This window comes from Misgurnus anguillicaudatus, chromosome 24, assembly GCF_027580225.2.
Source record: "Misgurnus anguillicaudatus chromosome 24, ASM2758022v2, whole genome shotgun sequence".
NCBI classification, from domain to species: Eukaryota; Metazoa; Chordata; class Actinopteri; order Cypriniformes; family Cobitidae; genus Misgurnus; species Misgurnus anguillicaudatus.
This window is the reverse complement of record NC_073360.2, coordinates 38,714,422-38,736,519: the sequence shown is the minus strand read 5'-3', so window position 1 is coordinate 38,736,519 and position 22,098 is coordinate 38,714,422. Positions and strand designations below refer to the sequence as shown.

At 37.1% G+C, this 22,098-nt stretch overlaps 1 protein-coding gene across 1 annotated transcript in view; it reads left to right on the top strand.

The window, feature by feature from the left end:
• The window catches only part of LOC129438607 (uncharacterized), a 247,281-nt gene that overhangs the window by 52,454 nt on the left and 172,729 nt on the right, over positions 1-22,098 (top strand). The window contains exons 9-10 of the mRNA XM_073862949.1: positions 3,999-4,172; positions 4,854-5,027. Of these exons, the coding sequence (XP_073719050.1) occupies positions 3,999-4,172; positions 4,854-5,027 (348 nt within the window). The remainder of the gene's footprint in view (positions 1-3,998; positions 4,173-4,853; positions 5,028-22,098) is intronic.

Here is a 22,098-nt window from a genome sequence, read left to right as displayed (position 1 = left end):
ATGCCAAGCCCATTGTACTGAACGAGCAGCTCAAACTGTCAACCAGTCATTATGTAAGATGAATCTACATACTTTATATAGAGTATACTTTTGAATCTAAAATAATGACGGATTAATCTGCAACAGAGGAATAGAAAGAGAGGCACTTTTACTGCTTCTACACAAACCTATATCAACTTTATAATCTTTAGACCTATTTATAATCCATAGACCTGCATTGTCTATCATTAATATACTATACATTTATTGTATAAAGTTAGTCTTTCTACACCTCTCACAATGTTAATAAATCCCTTTAAAGGGGGTCTTATTCACAAGTTCATTCAGCTTTGTTCATGTCAAAGAGAAAGGAAAGAGAGTTTGGAGTGGTTGGATTTATGAAATTAATATAAATATTCAATAAATCAAAGTACTGCGTTATGGTCACACATTACTAGTTTTTTGTCACATGTATAGCATAGTTTAATTACATCTTTAGAATATGCATTACCTCTTTATTTCATTACATATCTAAATGCTAAAATAAAAGCAAATAAAAATATAATTTCTCTAAGGAAGACATATCGCAAGGCATATCGCCATCGCATCCACCAACAGAACTATCGCATATCGCATATTTTCTCATTATCGTGCAGCCCTAGCCAAGATATTCTGCTATTTCAGCATCGATGAGCTTTGGTGCTGAAATGCAGGATGAACTGTCTTCCCAGTCTGCAAATCAGTCTGAGAAGCTTTGCTTTTTGGCTGGTGGTGGTTCATCTTGTGCTGTTGACAGGACCTGGTCAAACTTCATCTTTTGGATCATGTCTTTTGCACCTTTGAATTAAATAGTAAAAAGCAATTAATTCCTATTAAAATTATTTTTGTTTGTCCTTTACTCTTATTCATTCACCTTTTAAAGATTTTTATTTATTATCATTCATTTCTTTGTTTCTTGACTTTATTAAACTTAATTTCTGATTTTTAAAGCATGTTTTCGTAGAAAGTCTTATGTGAATAATCTATTATCCATATATGTAATTCAAGTTTATTTTATAGCGATTTTCACAATTGTTTAGCTACATTAATTACTGAAAGATATATATTAATATACAAGTTATGTTCTTTTCACATATACATTTAGACTAATTTCGCTTTATATGTCTACAAACAAATTAAATAACATAATTTTCAAAACAATATAGCCAATTCTAACTCTTCTTTCATATTACAAACCTTTAATCACAATGTTTGAAATATTTTACCAGTTTTTTTGCACTGGTCAACAATTCAGATAGCTCAGGTGTCTTGGCCAACACGTTTGGGGCAAATGCGCTGGACAGAATGAAGTTCAGTATATGAGCATTGCAGGGTAGCCGGGTGTACCCACGCAGGGCAGCAACTATGTTGGCTCCGCGATCAGTCACAAACACAACACGGCCAACAAGCAGTGTCGTTTCCTTTCCAAATGCACGAAGTTTCTGGAACAGCAAGTTTCTAATGTTCTCACCAGTTTTTGAAACACCGTTTTCGAATGGAGCCGCAAACAATACTCTCGAAACAAGTACAAAATCATTGTTTGTGTAATGAATGGTGCTGGATATGAATGGAGTTTTATGATAGTCCTCCGTCCATATATCTGTTGTAATGGCACATCCGTGCGTCTCAATGATGGACTTTATCTCCGTTGCCACTGACGACTGCAGAGCCTGTGCTTTTTCCTCAATATGTCGAGACACAGTGGTTGGATGTGGCAGAGCATCCTCACATCTAATGTACCAAATTTAGCTGCTACGTTAACAAAGTGCTGAACTATATCAACAAAGCCATTCCCGGCAACAATGTCATACGGTCTAATATCTTTACAGCAAAGTGCGACGCATTTTTCCGTAGTTTCTTCCTTAACGTGATCAGGGAGTTTTTTTATCGGAGAATGAGAGCTTGCTTTGACCACTGAGAACTGCGCAGGTATGTCCCCTCAGGCCAGACGTGCCAGATTTATGTCCGTTGTAAACCAACACTTTTGCACATTTATTGCAACTTACGAAACTTAATTCTTTCCCATTTTTTTCTGTGACAATTGAAAACTGTTTCCAAATGTCTGACTTGCCTTGCTTTGCTTTTTTCAAGTAAACAGCTGCTTTAATTTTCTTTTCAACCTCATGTGTCGACTCCATTCTTATTATTAAGCTATACGCCAAATCCCAACGGGTCTCGCGGTTCTCCCGCAAAATTTTCTGACCGCCCACTCCCGCCTGGAGCAAAGGTCAGACCATCCGCTCCCGTGAGATTTGCGTTGGGTCCCGCGGGAGCCCAATCCCAATGCAGCCCTCTATTATATATGACCTCTTCTATTTTGACTGAGCTAAAATGAATCTTATTGCTGATGTTGAAAATGCTTTTTTTATGGTGGTTTCAAAGAAATTGTTGACAAGCATGCTTCCCTCAGAAAGTACAGAGTAAAAGGCAGAAACAATGTATGGTTTAGATTTAGCCAACTCTTTTCGTGAGAGTAATAAGGCCTGGGCAAAAGCCAGGAAAACCAGCTTGGATTCTGATTGGCTGCTCTTCAGGAGACTGTGCAATTTGTGCAGAGTGGCTATTAGAAAGACCAAAGCAGAGTACTTTTTTATAGAAACATTAAATAATTTAAACAACCCCTTAAAATTTTGGAAGTCGGTAACATGATTGGCTGGAAATAAAACTAGCATTGAGCTGCCTCTATGTATTCTTAAGGACTCGCATACATTTTTTGAGAAGGCTGAAATGCTTGGCTGTTTTAATGAACATTTTTTTTGCCTCTGGTTCTTTATTCGATTCCCTTAATATTTCACATCAGAATCACCTTTTAGGTCATACTCATGGCCACATTGTCAGTAACTCTTTTAGTTTTAAGCCATTTTTAGTTTCAGAAGTACATAAAGCCCTTACATCTTTAGATATACAAAAATTGGCTGGTCCTGATAACTTGGAGCCTTATTTTCTACAGTTGGTATCTGATTTTATTGCAGAACGGCAGAGAATCTGGCAACTTTGCTTTTTAATCCGTCTGGTTGCGCAGTGAGAAGAATTGCCTGATAAACATGCAGCTTACGTGTATGAAGTTAAAGTGCATGACTTTGAGCAGTCAGCTCAGGGTAGCACTTTATTTTACAGTATCTGTACTTACTTCATTCATATAGTAAATATGTTGTACTTGCAGACAAATGTACGCTATAAGTACCTGTCATTAACCTACACTTGCCTGTAAGTACTATACCTATATTTTACATTCATTTGTAAGTACAGTAGTGTTCCTTGTTAGTTACAGTATACCTACACTATATGTATGTATCTGGTATTACCCAGTACTTATTTAGAGTTACATAATAACTACCAAGTATGTTCCACTAGTAAGTACAGTAATGATACTCTTTAATTATTATGTAGATACTCAAAAGTAAGTACCACACATTTGTCTGTTAGTACAACATATTTACCATATGTATAAAATGTAAGTACATGTACTGTAAAATTAAGTGCTACCCAGCTCGCATTCGTTAACAACGAATGTCAATGTTGTTGCAGCCCAACTTTGTAGTATAAAAACTGCACTGCACATCTGTCTGTGACTGTTCGCGCTGGTGCTGCACTCAAAACCTGTGATGATGTCGAACTTAAATAGTGCTACTGAGCTGACCTTTATGTGCCTGAAATAAATTGGATTTTATAATAATGTGAAATAGCAATTGCCATTTATTTCATTGTGTCAAAAGGATTTGTGATCTGGATGGACGCATCTCACGGTCAGGATTCGGACCGGAGTCTGCCAGTTGGCCACCCTTGGTGTAAACTCTGTCTCTAATTATGTCTTGTTCTAATCATGACTCGACATGAAATGGTTTAGTCCAGATGACAGACCAAAATTTAACAATGATTTGTGTTTATAAACAAGTTGTAATGATCTTTAATAATAAGCATGTTGATCTGATGTGTTTGTTACGAACTGTGAAAGTGAAGTGTGTCTCTGTTCTCTACAGGTTGGTGAGTTGTAATTTCACAGCTGAAGGTTGTGGTGATCTGTCTTCAGCTCTGAGATCAAACCCATCACACTTAAGACATCTGGGTCTGTCTAATAGTAATATTGGAGATTCAGGAGTGAAGCTGATCTGTGATGTACTGAAGAATCCTGACTGTAAACTGGAATGGCTGCAGTAAGATCATCTCTCTGATAGTCACACATGATGTGGTTTATAATGAGACTTTTTCAAGCAGTATTAGTGAATCTAAATCAGTGTGTTTGAGTTCATTATCTATATTTACACTTTTAAATGAATCATATTTAATCTCAGTACATAAACAAAAGTACTGTTATGTTCCTCTGTTTTGAGTGAAGTGTCAAGTAAAAGTGAACAGCGATAACAAACTAAACATCCTGCTTACTAATAATAGTTACAGTAACAAACTTGCCTCTTTAATAAAATAAGATTCACATGACCCACCTGCTGCTCTGTGTCTTCTGTGTGTGCTGTTTAAAGACACATTTAAAAAGCAAACATCCATTTGAGACTGTCACGCCAACACCGATACCTAAACTGCTGAACTAATAAGAAATACTTCTGTTTATATTTAATCAATGTTTTGAAATCATCTACTTATTTATATTCTTATTCAAAATCTTTAAGATCTTATTAAAATTCTCATTAAACATTTTTGATTGTATGGTTTTTGAAACCGAGATTGCTGAAGTTGAATAATATAGGTGCAAACACACATCCACATAAATCAAATAAATATAAACAATCAAACCGTGAATAAACAAACAGAAATCCATGTTAATCTGATGTGTGTGTTGTTATCTGAGAGAGTGAACTGTGTGTCATTGTTCTCTACAGGTTGATGGGGTGTAATATCACAGATGAAGGTTGTGTTGATCTGACTTCGGCTCTGAGATCAAACCCATCACACCTGAGAAAACTGGATCTGTCTGAGAATAAACTCACAGATTCAGGAGTGAAGCCACTCTGTGATCTAAGGGATGATCCAGATTATAAACTAGAGGAGTTAATGTGAGTAATAATCATTTTTAAATTCATGATTTTTTTAGTTCAGACATTATTGACTATATATATTTATTGAAAATAACTGAAATCTGATCTACTGTTGTTGACTTAATTTTAGTGTATCAGCAGGTTTCATATGTCTTTTAGTATGAAGAATACAGGATAAGGGATTAGATTAAGATGTCTGATCTATGAGAATATAAATATTTTTAACTCTTGAATTAATTTCCCTAAATTAATTTGCAGATTACTAGAGCTGTAGTCAACCAAAGATATGCTTAGTCGACCAAAGTCCTGCGCAAAGATCAGTCGACTAAAAAAAGACGCAATGTTTTGCATTTTGAATGAACATTTATTAAACAGTTGTCATAGAGCAAAAAACTGCCAAATAATGAAAAATCCTAACCAAAGCTCTGGTTTATACAGGCTGTATATTCTTCTTTACTTTCAAAGCTATGGGTTAACTTTTGTCTGCCGATCTAGGTGTTTTTAAACAAACACACACACACACACAAAAAAAAACAAATAGCCTAAAAACAATCCTAATAAAAATACGCTGTATAGTAGGAAGGCCTATAGGTTTATTTTCGTTTTGTTACATATTATTTAGGCTATTTTCAAACGCGTCAAAAGTGTACAAATAAAAACAAAAACAAGTCCCGCAAGTGACAAATCGGAGGACAAATGGCTCCTTGGTTTTGAAATGGTTTGGGTACAAGGTGATCACATTGAAAATAAAATAAAGCGAGAAATAAAGAACATTGCTGCAGCTCATTTAAGAAAATGACAGCTCCGAAGAGACTCCGCTTTAGTGTGAGGTAGTGCTAACAATAATAAAGAAAGAAGATGATCATCATCACCTTTTCTGTTACCACTGAAATGTAGATGTCAGTGGTAAATACCTTAAAAATACCTTAAAAAAGGCCTTAAAAATACTTTACCAGTCTCTAAGGGTGTTTTCACATATACACTGTTTAGGTCGGCCCAAATGACGTGTCGCTCCGAGTACGGTGCGTTTGGGTCAGTGTGAACACAACAGCCGCACTCGTGTGCGCACTACACGGCCGCTCCGAGACCGCTCTAAACAGGTGGTCTCGGAGCGGCTGTTGCCGAACTCTGGGGCGACCCACCTGTGGTGTGAACACTGCCGGACCTCGGACCGAACCAAATACAGGAAGTTCTCCACATGTTTGAGCCACTGGGCTTCCGTTGTGACGTGAGCCGGGTGTTATATTGTGGGTTAACAACAAACAAGCCAATCTGGTCCGTTGCAGAGAGATTCGCTGTCTCCTTTATGTTTGAGCTGATGATTTTATAAATGCATAGCTGTCCTCCACACACAAATAGTGACATTACAGGCTTTTTAGCAAACGTCTCCGTGAGAAAGGTTTTAATAGAACAGCTACGCAATTTCGCGTTAAAGCAAAGAAACTTCACAAAGACGTGCATCGTTTATCTCCACATCTTGATAGCTGCGCTCTCCCTGTCAGGCTGGTTGTCGTGGAAACGTGGGGGTGGTCATGAGACGGTAAGAGCTGTCAGAGACCAATGACAGCGCTGACCGTTGTCACATGGTGTACGGTGCGGCATTTCAAGTAAAGTAAAAAATATGTATATGTGAACACGGACCGCACTTACTAAAAAATGATACAATGTATTTTGGTGCGCTCCGAGGCCGCACCACGGTGCGCACCAACATATGTGAAAACAACCTAATACTGCCGTATATGACTTATTGCGTAGAGACTTGGGGAAATACATACAAAACAATAATAAAACCAATTGTAATTCTCCAAAAACGTGCTATACGGACTATAAATAAAACAGATTTTCTTCACCCAACCAACAAGTTATTTATAAATTCCAATTTATTAAAATTTGATGACTTAGTGGAATTCAAAATAGTTAAAATAATGTTTAAAATAATAAATAATAAACTTCCTGACTGTGTCCAGAACTTGTTTCAAATGAAATCAATCTCCTATGATCTTAGAGGAACTCTTATGTTAAGTAAACCCCGAATTAGAACTAATGTTAAACAAAGAAGTCTGTCAGTTCAAGGAGTTACACTGTGGAATAGCCTCGATGACGAGATGAAAATTTGTAAATCCATTAGTAGATTTAAGAAATTATTTAAAAAAAAAAAAGATTACACTATATAAAGCAAATCAAACTTAGTTTCTTTTCTTTTAGTCATTACATGCAAGATGAATTTGGGTCTTTGTGTTGTGTGTAAAACAAATGATATGTAAAAAGGATTGGCGTAATAAGCATACGCTTCAGCCAATACCTTTTCGGTCAACCTTTTCTTTTTTTTTAATAATTGTTTATGTTGCAATTTAATGTTTGTGTTTATGTTTGCTTGTAAATTGTCTTTTTTTCTTTCTTTTTTTTGAAATTGACCGAAATAAACTTTAACTAACTAACTAACTAACTATTTCGAAATCTAAGCCCATCTTATGCGGAATGTTGCCTAATAGACTGCAACACGATAAAACGAATAGAAAAAACAAGCACCTTCAGAATGCGTAAAAGACGCACCAGCTAAGGCAGGTCTTACTCATTGTGTGCGAGAATGCCCTTGTCATCTTCTAGAACGAATGCAGCAAATATATTTAATGCTAATGTATGAGGCATATAGGCCTACGCTGAGTTTTATTCATTTATAAAAAGGTGCGTTCTAGTTAACAATGCAATGCAAGTGAACGCGCCTTGCCGGCGCCTCCATGCACGGTTATTATATTGTCTGCTATATTTTCTTTTTATTTATTAAATACATGCAATTGGTTGATGAAACAAAATTAAGATTAAGAAACAATTTATACAAAATGAAATTCACTTTAAAGAAATGCTTTCTATAAAGCAAAACTTAATTAAGTGGTAAAAATGATCTCTGATGATTTACAAAAACAAAACTTAATCTGCACTTTACTGTTAGCCTAAAAGATGTTATTAATGTTAATAATTTGGAACACAATCAGGAGAGACTTTCATTTTAATTATTTTATTACTGTATTTTATTTACTATTCAAATGAAGGAATTTACCAAAAAAATAGCCTGTAGCATTTACTTTTCGCAAACCTTGTGAGCGTGCGAACCCAAACACAGTAACCTTTTTTTTTTGTATATTGCAGCCAGACAAAAGATATTGGGCCCTATTTTAACGATCTAAGCGCATTGTCTAAAGCGCACAGCGCAACGTCTAAAAGGGGCCAAATCCACTTTTGCTAATTTAACGACGGGAAAAATGTTTTTTGCGCCGAGCGCATGGTCGAAAAGGGTTGGTCCTATTGTAATAGGAGTATTTTGGGCGTAAAGTGCAGTAAACCAATGAGAGTCTCAGCTCTCATCCCCTGTAAAAGCAAGTTGTGCTGGCGCTATGTCTAATCCCTATTTAGATGACTAACTTTGTAAACTGAAAAAATAAGTGGAGGAAGAAGATCCCCAGTTTAAGATTAATGTTAAATAATTGTGTTGTTTTTCACTTGTATTGAAATTGTCATTTTTTTATTAAAACCTTTAAAACCCGTTTTCTTTTAGTCATGGAAGTAAAAAAGCAGACTTTTAATTGCTTTAAATGTATGGCTATCCAATATCATCAAAAAATAATTTACAAGTACGTAAGAAAAGGTTTGTAATCTAAAAATACTTTATTTGTAACAAACAGGAGATAAAGAATTCATAAACGGCCCTCCGGTTCAGCACTTTGGACAGCGTTTTTTTAGCAAAGAGTTTTTTTTAAGCATTACTTAAAAATGTTTCTCATCTCACCATATCCACAGGCACAGAGTCATCATATACAATAAATCCGTGAGGTAGCATTAAAAAAACATTTAAAAAGAGATGCATGTGTTTAAAGCAAAGCATTTATTTACTTACCAGGCTGCAGGTGAAGCAGCTCTTTACGCCTTCTAACGTCTCATAATTAGTCCTCATTTATGTCCAAGAGACTCAATAATAATCTTTTACATTCAGTCCTCTAATTTTTCATATTTAAAAGCATTTTTGTGCTGCTGCGCATTCATATCACTTTGTGATAAGCAAACCCGCGGATTCCTCCCGTTTATAGGCGCATATTACTAATGCGCTCTTTAAATAACATAAAACACATTGCGCCATTGACTTTAGACTTTAGACCAGGTTTTTGTTGGTCAATGGCGTAGTCTATTTTAGTTGCCTCAAAATAGCAACACGCCAACAATGCACCTGAACACACCTCGTTTTCAGACCAGAACGCCCATGGGCGCAAAAGGGGCGCAAATGCATTTGCTATTTAAACAACGCAGCGCCAAACGCGAAAACCAGGGTGGAAACCAGCGAAAGACACCCGCGTCGCGCATTGCGCCGGGTGTAAGATAGAGCCCTTAGATTTCTTGGACATTTTGCAGACTAAGGGCTCAGTCACACCAAAAGCGTTTATGGCAGTTGCAGGCGCCTTTTTTGAATGATATTCTATGGGCAGGGCGCGTTTGCGCGCTGTTTATGCGCGCCGAGCGCCTTGCGGTTTTCTGCCGCCTGCCGCGCACGCGTTTTTGAAGGAGCGCTGAGAGCGGAGAAGCGCCTGACGTCATTCGCGTCTTCCATTGTCCAATCGAATGAGGGGAGAGGCGGGCCTTACGTTGTGGTGAGGGAAGTTTACAGTTGCTTTGAAGAACCGGACTCCACTCGCTCACTCTCTCCTGCGTGTTTGTGCACCTCTCACTCTCAAACAAGGTCAGAGCAAGCGTCCTCTTTTTAAAGTTTCTGCTAATATGACAGTTAACAGCAAAAGAGCGCTCACGCTTCAATATTTGATTGACAAGACAGCTGACTCGGTGGTTGCTTAGCAATATGAAAAGCCGCGCCGCACTGCTCTTTTTTAAAAAAGGCAGTGCGTCGCACCTTGCGTTTGCAAGCGTTTAAAGCGCTTTTGGTGTGACTGGCCCCTAAAGCAGGGTTCCCGCTGGGTCTTAAAAAGCCTTAAAAGCATTAAATTTATTAATTTGGAAATAATACCTTAAAAAGACTTAAAGTCTTGAATTTTGATGTCTGGGTCTTAAAAATTGTGCTGTATGTAACTTCTCCATATTGTATTTTTCCTTAAAAGTTTAATTTGTCAACCACAATTTGATTAAATCAGGGATGCAAACACAGCACTTTTCGGCGCCTCCCGCTTTTTATTATTAATGGCATTTTGCATGTGAGCACATTGTGTCTCTTCCTATGAGTTTGGTGTACGTTCACATGCTCTCTGTTTCTCGGTGAATTGGGTGCGACATGAAGCGAGTTCAGCGTCACATGTTTCTGAACTTGATCAGAGTTGTATGCATTAGAGGTTTTCACGGGACCGGGTCCAATTAACATTGTGTGTAAAACCCGACTCGACAGGAAAATGGCCGTGATCAGAGTCAGTCAGCGCTAATGCTCACGTGCAGTTTCAAGCTGCATGCCTCCGTTTCTATGGCGATAACAACTGGCTTGTTTTGAAAGTTACGACCACGCGCTGCACTTTCTTCCTCCCTCTCTTTTTTATATTATTATTAATGAACCACCTTTTAAATCTAAAAAGTTTGCTCAAAGATCACAGAGATGGTAGCAAAAAAGCAATGTGGATGTCAAGCCCATTGCACAAGCAAAGCTCAAGATATAAAAAAAGCAAAGCTGTAATGTAATGTCACCAGTTACTGGGACAGCAAGTATTTGATTTTGAATCTAAAATAATAAGTGGATTAAGCTCTTTTAATCTGCAAGAGAGGAATTAAAAGAGAGGCACTTTTACTGCTTTTGCTATATCTAAAAAAAGGAAAGAAAACAACATAAACCATTATAACAGACAGGTCACATTTATAATCTCTAGACCTGCACTTTCTATCATTAATATACTATACATATAATTGTATTCAATAGATTTGATAAAAGGGGTCATCTACAAGTATTGCTTCATATGTGAGTGCAAAAACAGTAAAGTGTTTTGTGGTGCTTTGACAAACATTGTCAGCTTTGTTAATTTATGGTTGGATTTAGTAAATATAATGTGAAATTAATATAAATGAATGCAGCCAGATGGAAGGCGCTGAATACCTTGCAGGAGGTGGCCAGGAAGAAGAGGAAGGAGTAAAGCATGAAGAAGTGCTAGATAGTTCAATAAGAGTTTATTTTAAAATAAAAAATGAATTGAATATTCCAAATTCATGTCGGCGTCTGATTTTCAAATTTCATTTTACTCTATATGCCTATAGGGGTTGGCAGGGGTCGGTGGCAATGTAGCCTAAGTATCTGGGTATTTGCCGGGTGCGAACATACATGTGTTTGCATCCCTGTTTGAATTAATAATGTAGTGTAAATAAAGAGTCGTGGATCCAATAATTGAGAACGCAACACAGTCCCGGGTCACAGTACAAAATATTGCGAACACTTGATGCCTTCAGTAAATGAAGATCGGTCACTAGCACCACAACCATAGACTGCAAAACAACACAGCAACAAGCAAAGGAGAAGTGGGAAAAATCAAAGAAAATCTCAGCAATCCCTTAACAACTTAACATTGTTTGGCAAACTTTCTTGTGGTGTACTGAAATATTTTTTTTCACACCTGCTTGGTTCAAGGATTTTGTTTTTTCTTTGCTGGTAGGAACATGAAATATGTATAAATTTTTTATATAAATGGTCTTAAAAAGACTTGAATTTAACTTGAAGAAACCTGTAGAAACCCTGTAAAGCCAAAACAAGTAGCGTTCGAACTAAATGAATGCAGCAAAACTACCTATATTCCGTAATAAGGGCGAAGTAGCAGTGCAGCCAGCCACAGGTGCGGTTCCAGAGTGTTCTACGTGGTGCGCTAAACTGTGGCGCTGTTACAAAATTGCCTAAATTAAAGCATTTAAAGTTGGGGATAAAACATAGGCTAATTATATTTAGAATACAGTAATATATAAAGGCTTATAAAGGAATAAATATCAAGGAGTAAATCAATGAAAATGTATTTATTGGTGAAAATAAATCAATTATGCAACTGTTCGACCATTGAGAATGTCAGTCTACAAAGACGGCATTGACCGATTAGTCGACTAAATGATTAAAGTTGACAACCCTACAGATTACAGAAGTACTGTTAACTCTTTTCCTGCCAGCATTTTTCACGATTTTCACAAAAGTTTAATGCCTCCCAGAAAATTCTCTTCTGTATATATAAACATATAATATATCAAATGAAAGGACAGACCTTCTGCTTTCAAACAACAACAATAAAAAGTTTCATCAAAAAGCTGAGAGAATTACATTTTTGTGAAGGACTTTAATAGAGATCAGATTCAGAGCGATCCTCAATACATACACGGACATACAGCTGTTTGCCATAGGGGACCTGGGTTTTATAAGTTGCAGAAGTCCGCCATCTGGTGAATAATAGCTGTATTGTGGATTGCCAGAAATACTCATTAATGACAGGGAAAGAGTTAATGTGTACACTAAACATAAATCACACAGAGCCTAAAACAAACTTCATGCTATGGCCAGTGACTTGAGAAAATGTACCGGCCATAAATGTGTTGAAAGTTATGAGTTTTTGCAAACTACATCAACTAAACATATTTAGGTTACAACATTTTTTACAAAAAGTATGATGTGTTCATGCTAGCAAACGCATTAGCTAAGATAAATGAATTAAACTTTATTGTAAAATGTTACCCATTCTTACTGTGTTTCTAAAAACATAGTAAAAACTTTTTTTGATTTAAGCTTTGCGTTTAGTTTAAACTTTAATTACAATTTAATAAGCCTGATATGCAGGGCCTGAAGTTAACTTTTTTGACCACCTGCCACAGTGACTTTTTACCAGCCAGTTTTTTTTTTGCCTGAATAGTGAATGATAACACTGTCTTTATTGTATGAATTAAATATAATAATTTTTTAGAGCTACAAAAGTGATTTTCTCTTTGTCTTAGGATGTTTGATTAACATTAATGACACAGACTTAAGTATGCCAAATGAGGTTACTTTAAGACCAAATAAGCACTGGTTTTTGACTCTCTATACATACACCTAATGCCTAGCGTACATCAAAGGATTTTCACAGTCCCAGACTAAAGACCGGCAGTCTTTAGGAATCTAACTGGAGTCTCGGTGCGCTCCCGTCGTCTCGATCGTTAACTGTGAGGTGATAATCTGCAGTCGGCAACCCGATTTATGCCAGTCTTTCTTTAGTCTTTCATATCAAACATGTTTGATATTATCGCAAGTCCCAGCGTAGTCTCGTGACGTAAAACAATCAACAACCAATAAATTCGTTCTCCGGAAACAGGAAGCCATCAGTCACAACAAAGAAACATGTCGACGAACGTGGAAACACAACGAGCGCGAAGTAGGCGAAAATGGACCGTGGATAAAGAGGAGCACCTTGTCGAGCGGTGGGCAGAGCAGCCGTGTGTTTTTGATGTAAACTGCCATTCATACCACGACAGAGTGGAAAAGAAAAGAAGTGGAACGATATTGCCTGTATGTGTTAACATGCTAACTCTACCTTATAGCTTAATACTGTTCAGAGAAACAGTCTAAATCTTATGCTTAAACTGTTGACGGGAAAACACGATCGACTGCTTCATGCTGTCAATCACTGAGTGATTTTTATTTTATTTTATCTTAAAACTTAAGAGAAACAGATTTAATAATGTGCCAAGGGCTTTTTATGTCTATAATTGTGTATTGTGTCTATAGTCCCTTTCACACATACAGTCTTTACTGGTAATTTACTGGTAAATTACAGTTAACATGTCATGTGTGAACAGAACCTTTCCGGTAAATCAGTGCTCCCAATTTACCAGTAAGACGGGTTGTAAGATTAACGGTAATTTGCCGGTAAGCGCTGTGTGTGAACGAAAAATATAGCATTACCGGCATTTAGATGACGTCAGACCGCGCTGACAGATCGGGCGGGCCAATCAGAAAGTTTTTTATACAGGTGACACGGTTTCCCCCAGACTGTTTACGGACGTTTCCACACACATGTTGCTTAAAAGTCGAGCACACCTGAAGTTAACATCCACATTTCTTCACCAAAGTTGTTTAAAACAGCTTACCATCTAATTGCCAAATTGCCGACGTCCTTAGCACACCATCTGTGAAGCCTAATGTGCAAACGCGCAGGTTCCGTTTGACGCCGCCTAACGCAATGTTGTTTGGTCACGAGCAACTTCGCGACCGCTTGCCACAGATGTGAAAACAACAAAATACGGACCTAGGATATTAAGTCATAACCCGCCGTTTACAAATACGACACGGACGGAGCTCGCCCGGCCGCGCGCCACAGGTAACTTCAGCTTTCTCTCCGAGTTTACAGGTATTTTGATACTGATGTGTGAATGATGTCTTACTGGTAAAAAGACGGAACGTCACTGCATGTGTGAACAGCACATTTTTGTATTTACTGGTAAATTCATTCTGGTAAATTCATGGTAATTTACCAGAATTACTGTGTGAAAGAGGCTTATATCTGTCATTACACGAACCAGAACAGCACGAAAACAATGTGGGTTAAACAAATCACAGTTACGGTATATAAATTACACTGACCGTCAAAAAACGTCTTGAAGAGGTTTTGCTCATTAATGCATATAAAATAAAGTAATGTGAACTTGAGATTTTTATACTGTTATTACAGTTTTTCTCAGTCACTTTAGTACATTTCTCGAATCATACTCACAATTTGCAAAACAGTAAGTGCATTTCTCAAAACAATTCAGACAAGTAGCAAAACACCATGGATAACCTGCAAAAGCCACTCTCACTCAAAATTCATCTCTCAAATATCTCTGTCAATGAACATGTCATTGCCATCAGAATGACAAGTCAATGTGTCATTGTGTATGGATAAGACAGTCAAATTGTTTAGTCACGTTGTCAATATAACAGTTTACTCTGAAGTGATTTCCTGATGTAAAGTATCGCTAAAGTTTTGACGACAAGTATTGTAAATTGTAATTTACACCTTAGTGTAAGTTATGTGGGAGTTTGATTGCAAGAGACTAAACAAAATTTACATTTACGCTTTTACTGTTTGTACTGTAATTCATTGACAAACCATGTCATTGCCATACAGAAAAGAAAAGACAGCACTGCCCAAAGAAAAAAAGTAGAAATGTGAACATTGAACAATATCTTTAGGGAAAACTGTACATGCAGTGCTGTCTTACACTGAAGTCTTCCTATACCTCCTGACCTAGCAAGCATGTTTGGCTAACAAGGCTAAATTTGGGCTGCCAGTGAAAGTCTTATAGACATCTAACCATATCCAAAAAATAGACAGTGCAAATACTTTTAGATCATGTAAAAGAAATGAAAGCAAACACCTTGAACACCTGTTGGAATATCATACATATTCAAGTTATTTTGGCAAAAATGGCATGTAACCAAATTCAAGGTTATTTAGGGTTGAAGTGGGTTACTCATAGCTGGACTATATTGGGTCTATAATTAGCCGTCATTTCAACATCTCAGTTTTTGCTTGCTGGGGACGTTTCTGTCTGTTAGAGAAAGTCAAGATTCACCTGGGAGCAATTTACCAAGTCAGGACAGATTTTGAAAAAACTTCTAATAGAAATTTATAAAAAAGTATGTTTGACCGGCACAATTATGAGAACTGTATTATGAGAACTTGTTCAATAATTTTGCATGTAAAGACTTATACTATGAACTGATGCCTAAATGTTGTGGGGGGAAAGACTATTCAACAGAGACCCCTTATAATACATTTTGATCAACATGACATAAGCAATCGATAATGTAGGAAAAAGCAGAGAATTGTACATAATCATTTCCATGGATGTACCAAAGCATTTGCAATTTGTTCAAAGAAATAAGAAACTGCTTTTTTGATGTGCACAAGTGACACAATGATGTGAGAAATGAACAAGTTGTTTTGAGAATTTCAATTCTGATCTGAGAATTGTACCAAAGCGACTGAGAAAAAATTGTAAACTGCACAGTATGCGCTGCAAATGCAGCTGGTGTGAAAGCACAATGGACACGCGCATACATTTTTGTTAAATCACTGCTGAGCATGATGATAAAAAGCTAAAATAATCTTGTTGTAGTCTTGTAAATAGTGTCACTACAAGATTCAGTGTTTGTAAAATCTTTAGTCTGAGACAAAAAACTGTGAACCCAAGTCTTTAGATGTGAGCTGATAATCTTATAAAGTCTTTTCTAAATCTTTTCAAAGTCTTTAGGTGTACAGAAAGCATAAGACTTAAATAAATGTTTTATTAGAAAAAGAATACTGTGAAGATCAATTTGTTTATATGTGCCCTGTCAAGAACAGAAAGATTTGTACGCTTGCTTTTAGGAACGCGTCTCTCCAATGTGCACTATTGAGTGTCGTTCACATATCTTTTTGCTTCATGTAATGTTTATGATATAACTCCAGGCAGAATGAACAGTGCATGCATTTCCTTAACGGTGCATGTTTTTTTATTGTTTTGTATAGATCAAAATGTCATTGTAATCGATTAAGGTTGTAACTGTTGCTGTCCCGCATTGCCTTTCTTATGTACAATAAAACTCCAATAATGTAAATATAGCTACAAGCAGTGATGACAGGCCCTCGCACGTCTTTTTATATATGGTCTTTTTTACACGTCTTTGCTATACGGTGCCTCCCAAGTGCATCAAGTGGGTAAATATCAGTGGAATATTTTATTTTATAAAACGGTTAGTTCCAATCCTTGATTCTGATTGGTCAATAGGTGTGCTTTATTCACGATAAAACACTGCTCTGACCGCTTCACCCAACGGTTTTATTTAATATCACTGCGCCCTTTTACTGACCTTTTGTCCACACCTAACAGCCGACAATTGTGATGTGTGTGCCAAATTTCAAGTTAATCTAAGCATGCCAAGAGCCTTAAATATGCCTGAAATAAAAGTAAACTTTGACGTGATGCCATGGCAACAGCTTTCGTGATATCAAAAATCTGTTTGCAATTTAGCAAGTTCAATGTCTCGGCATCATATTCACTAAGTCTGGTGACAATCGCATGAATCCCATAGAAGACGTATTTAAAAGTTTACTGCATGCAACTGTAAGGTTGTAATATGCCTGAAAATAAAAGTTATGTTTTACTCAGTACCATAGCAACAGGGTTTGAGATATCAAAAATCTGTTCGCAATTTAGCATCTACAATGTTTCTGCATCATGTTGACCAAGTCTGGTCTCAATCACATGAATCCTCTATGAGGAGGATTTAAAAGTTTACCGCATGCAACTGTCAAAATATCCACCTTTATGACTGACACACTTCCTGGCATTTGTTTGTGGCGCTATGCCCGAGACTCACAATAGGCACATTGATGCGATTGGAAGTTTTGGCCGAACATACACCCTTCGTGTCATCACAATAAGACATTTTTTACCTTAGATATAATACACTTCCTGTGTCCTGACTTCACCATAAATTTGTCGCCTCGCCATGGTAGCACCGTTCCTGATATCACAAATCCCTTTGCAAATTAGCAAGTGCAATGTCTCGGCATCATGTTCACCACGTTTGGTGTTAATCGCATGAATTCCTTAGGAGGAATATTTAAAAGTTAAAAGCATGCATTTTTTAAATGATCCAAAATGGCTGACTTCCTGTTGCGCGGAGCTAATAGGTTTGAAGCTAAATTTGTTCAGGTCGATGAGAAGTACCAACTCTTGACATGTGCGTAAATGTTAGCCCGATCTGTGCACTAATGTTGTTTTTTGCATTACAGGGGGCACTACAGAGTCCCCCTGCCACACCCGTGTTCCAGCCTTTGCCAGTTCTTGGTGGCGCACTACTCTGACGTGTGTGCCAAATTTCAAGAGTTTTTGACCATGTTAAAGGGGACATTACATGAAAATCTGACTTTTGTCATGTTTAGGTGCTATAATTGGGTCCCCAGTGCTTCTATCAACCCAGAAAACATGAAAAATATCAACCCTGTAACTTAAAGACAGAGAGAAAGAATGACTGAAAGCATTCCCTCAAACCCATACAGTACAATCTTAAAACTTGAAGTTTTAAATGTCTTTCTAAAGGTTAAAAATGAGGATTAACTTAGTGCGAGACAGAGAGAGAGAGAGAGAGAGACACAACTGTATTCATCAATACAAGTATTACATATGTTTAATATATGTTAACATATGTTTAATATGTTTCTCTGAAGTTTAAAATAAATACGAGGAGTCACAAGACAGAGAGTGAGAGACTGACAGAACAACGTCAATGTATTTACTTAACACTCTGGGGTCGACTGCGGGCGCCGCAAGCTCTTTATTTTTCATTCACTCCGCAAAGAGACTTGGATAACTCTGCTGATTTTGGACATACAGATATGATTTATACATCATTTAAAACGATAAAGTGTCTAGTTTTTTTCTGTCCACTCCCAATAAAAACAGAATGTTGTGCTTTTCGCAAAATTAAGAAAATAAACATGATGCGCGTTTTGTTCTCTCTCCCTCAGTGAAGTCCTTTCGCAAAATTAAGAAAATAAACATGATGCGCGTTTTGTTCTCTCTCCCTCAGTGAAGTCCTTTCTCAAACAAGTCAGAAAAGTAAACTGTAACTTAACGAATACTTGTCATAGAAACAAAAGATAAATGTCTACATAATCCTTGGAATGTCAGCTTTTAAATGATGTAAGTGAGATCGAAAACATATATTGTCATTCGGTGTAAACTGTATGAGAGGGGGAGAAGTACCGTCTCTGTCTTGTTACCTGATTATCTGTAATGAGATGAGATCGCCACACCCCCGCGCCATTGAAGTGAACGAGCAGAAACATCCATATGCATAACTCGTGCCTCCTGCAGTCAATGGATACGCAATTCACAATCCAGTCTCTCCATTCCTTGTTGTTTCATCTGTTTGCACCAAGCACGACATCTAAATCCTTATTTACTTGCATATGTGTGTCAGTATCTCCAGACGTGAGTGTTTTCTTTGTTCTTCCGTCAAACATTTCACGCAAGGGGAACACATATAAACAAACACACGAGTCAGGAGACTCGACACGGTTTTTGGTATTCTTATAAAATACGCGATTGCAAACAATACAATACTTATTTAGTTGCGTCTAAGCACATATCTCCGCACAGCAAGTTTATTAAGCACAGGATCACTCGCATGTGCACACATACTGCTTTCATGATCAACACGTGAGGGAGTAATGGCGGCGGCTGTAAACAAACATTGATAAGTTTTTACACGCTTGCCCTTGTTGCGTTTCTACTTTAATGATTACAAAATCACAAATAAGAGTCCAGACAATGATAGGCAGTTTTTATTTTGAGCTGTTTACTGCACAAAAGTAAAACTCTCGCTGGCCAACCAAACACTAACCCTGTGTTCATTTTTACGATGGCCAAAACAGTACCTTTACTATGATTACTATGGTTTTTAAAGATATACTTGTGAAATTAATAGAAAATATTTCTATATATATACACACATTATATATATATAATTTTTTGTTATAAATTCCCAAGTAAACCTTATCATGGTTTTACTAAAGAGAAAGTTACATTCCTGTTGAACATCCCCACAAGGCTCATTATGTGGCTCATTATGCAACTCTTTTGTTTCCTCAGCTGTCAATCACTGATTATTCAGGAGCTTTCCCGCCTCTACGCATACGGCCTTTCCCAAGCAAATGTGTCTTAGAAATTGTAAATCAATATATTGTTTAATGTGAATGAGCAGACCGGATAATTTTCACATCATTTTGAAGAAAAAACTCTAGACTACTAGATCCTGTTTTGAAAAGTCTTGGGAAAACATGTTTAGAATGAGTTTTGTGGACTTGTATCAGTGACTTAAAAATTTAGCTTTTTTCAAAAACCACTCATAAACATTTTTCTCTCAAAAATACAAACATGTACATACGTGTTGATCATATAATATTGTAGCCCAGTTTGTGCTGAACGCAGTGTTGTGAAAATTTTGCCATTTATGTGTTTTTAAGCAGCTGAAAAAGGCACAAATGTCAGTGCATGTCAAAACTTCCCCAGGGCCCTAAAAACCCCTTAGACCCCAGAGGGTTAAATCATACACAATATAAGCATAAACATGTGTGCCTGTTTAAAACACTACCACATGAAGGCAAAATGACACCTAATAGTCTTTATTTTTATCCCACAATGCTTCCCATCTGCTGATGAACATGTATTTAGTATGCATAGAACAGATGATTGACTTTTAAACTGGTTTATTTATAAATTAACCAGCTAAACCTGCTACTAACTTGTTCCATGAGAATCTCCTGCTTTGTTGTGGTTGTCTTATACTGGCTGCAGCACACAAGCTCTTGAGACTCCGCCTACCTGAGCTGTGAGCACCTGGGGTCTCATTTATCAAACCGTGCGTAGGATCCTTACTAAAAGTCTATGCATGCACAAAAGCCAAAAATGCAATACGCCAAAAAGTTTTAAGACTTATGAAACAAAGCAATGTTCCCTTTAAAAATCACTGATCACCTGCAAGTGTGTGTAGATGAATCATCCTCAGATCCCACCTTGCAAGCCCATTCTCCCTTCAAGTTTTTTTTATAGATAGAAACTGGCGTACGCACAAAACAGGGATGGGAACGTACATAACCACGCTTTATAAATGAGACCCCAGCTCATTTGGATTTAAAGGGATACCCACAAAAACTTTTGTATTTTGCTCACACCCATAAAGTGCCTCTTTTTGACATGCTACAATAAATTATCTATACAGTATTTTGAGCTAAAACTTCACATATGTACTCTGGGGACATCAAAGATTTTTTGACATCTTAAAAAAGTATTGTGGAATGTCCCTTTTAAGGGACCAAAATTGCCCAACGTGTTGAAAAAATAAATACATTTGAGGAAAAACAATAGGGCTTCGCACCGTGCAGAACTATCACTGATTGGTCTGAGAGAAGCGTCACTACCAGCGTCATCCCTATGTAAAAGATTCGTTTTAGCTTAGTGCTGCTAGCTTGCAAAAGTGAGGTTATCTGGCCCGACGCAAACTAAACTAAACCGTGGGGTACTATGCAATGGAAAAATGCCATTAAGGCAGAATTGCGACACACCCCTTTCAACTCCCAGAGTTATCCTTCCTGTCCAGATGCAATGCTACCACATCTTTAAACTGCTGTTAGTATTATCTGAAGTTAACATTATAAAATACGTAGACCTGCAACACAATACTAGTTTGAGGATAAATTATTTAATTGTAGACCTGCCTGTAAATGTCCTCCTCCATATGTGACTAGGGCTGTCGCGGTAAAGGAATTTCTCTTGCGGCGATTTTCCATGGCTCACAACTAAGCTCGCTATGCAGTTTTACAGCCTTTATTTATTAAAATGATTAAAAAGAAAATTATGATTTAAATCCAAAACAACGAGGTCCACTGAGGTAGAACGCTGGGTGCTGTCTTTCCTCTTATGAGAAAAGATTAACACCTACTACAGCTAAATAAATATTTTTAAAAACAAAAATAAATTGAAGAACATTGTTTAGGCTTGTTGTGCAAATTTAAAGAACCTCTGTCAATAGGCTATGAACACAGCGGTGTCTTAATGAATTTAAAATTATACTTTTTTTAACTGAGTATTTGTGTATTTGTGCACCTTTAAATGTAAACTTACATTATATCGTGTGTGTTCCTTGGTCGAAAATATGTAGAAATATATGCGAGTAAAAAAGTACAGAACAAAAACATTTAGACTCCTTAATAACGTAGAGGATGTGCTGAAACAGTCGAGTCGGCAGATGATCATCATGTTTATAATGTTTCATGCAGATGTTGTTGATGAAAAAACTTGCATATCTAAATGCCAAACAAACAAAGCCACCGGCGTTACTGGCTGCAATCCGCTCATCCGCTGTGCGGACGCTGTAGACAGAGGTGTCATGCCCATTCAAACTGAGGGGGCACATGCCGCCTTGGTTTTTCTGAGCCAAATGGATTTTGCATGCAACCTCAAAATCAAAGAAGCGTCCATTAATCTGTTTTTTTACTTTTAATCTGGTTAATATGCACAATATTATCAATTCTGTGCTGCATCCTTGTCACTTTTCAGAGATTTCAGAGAGTTTTGATAG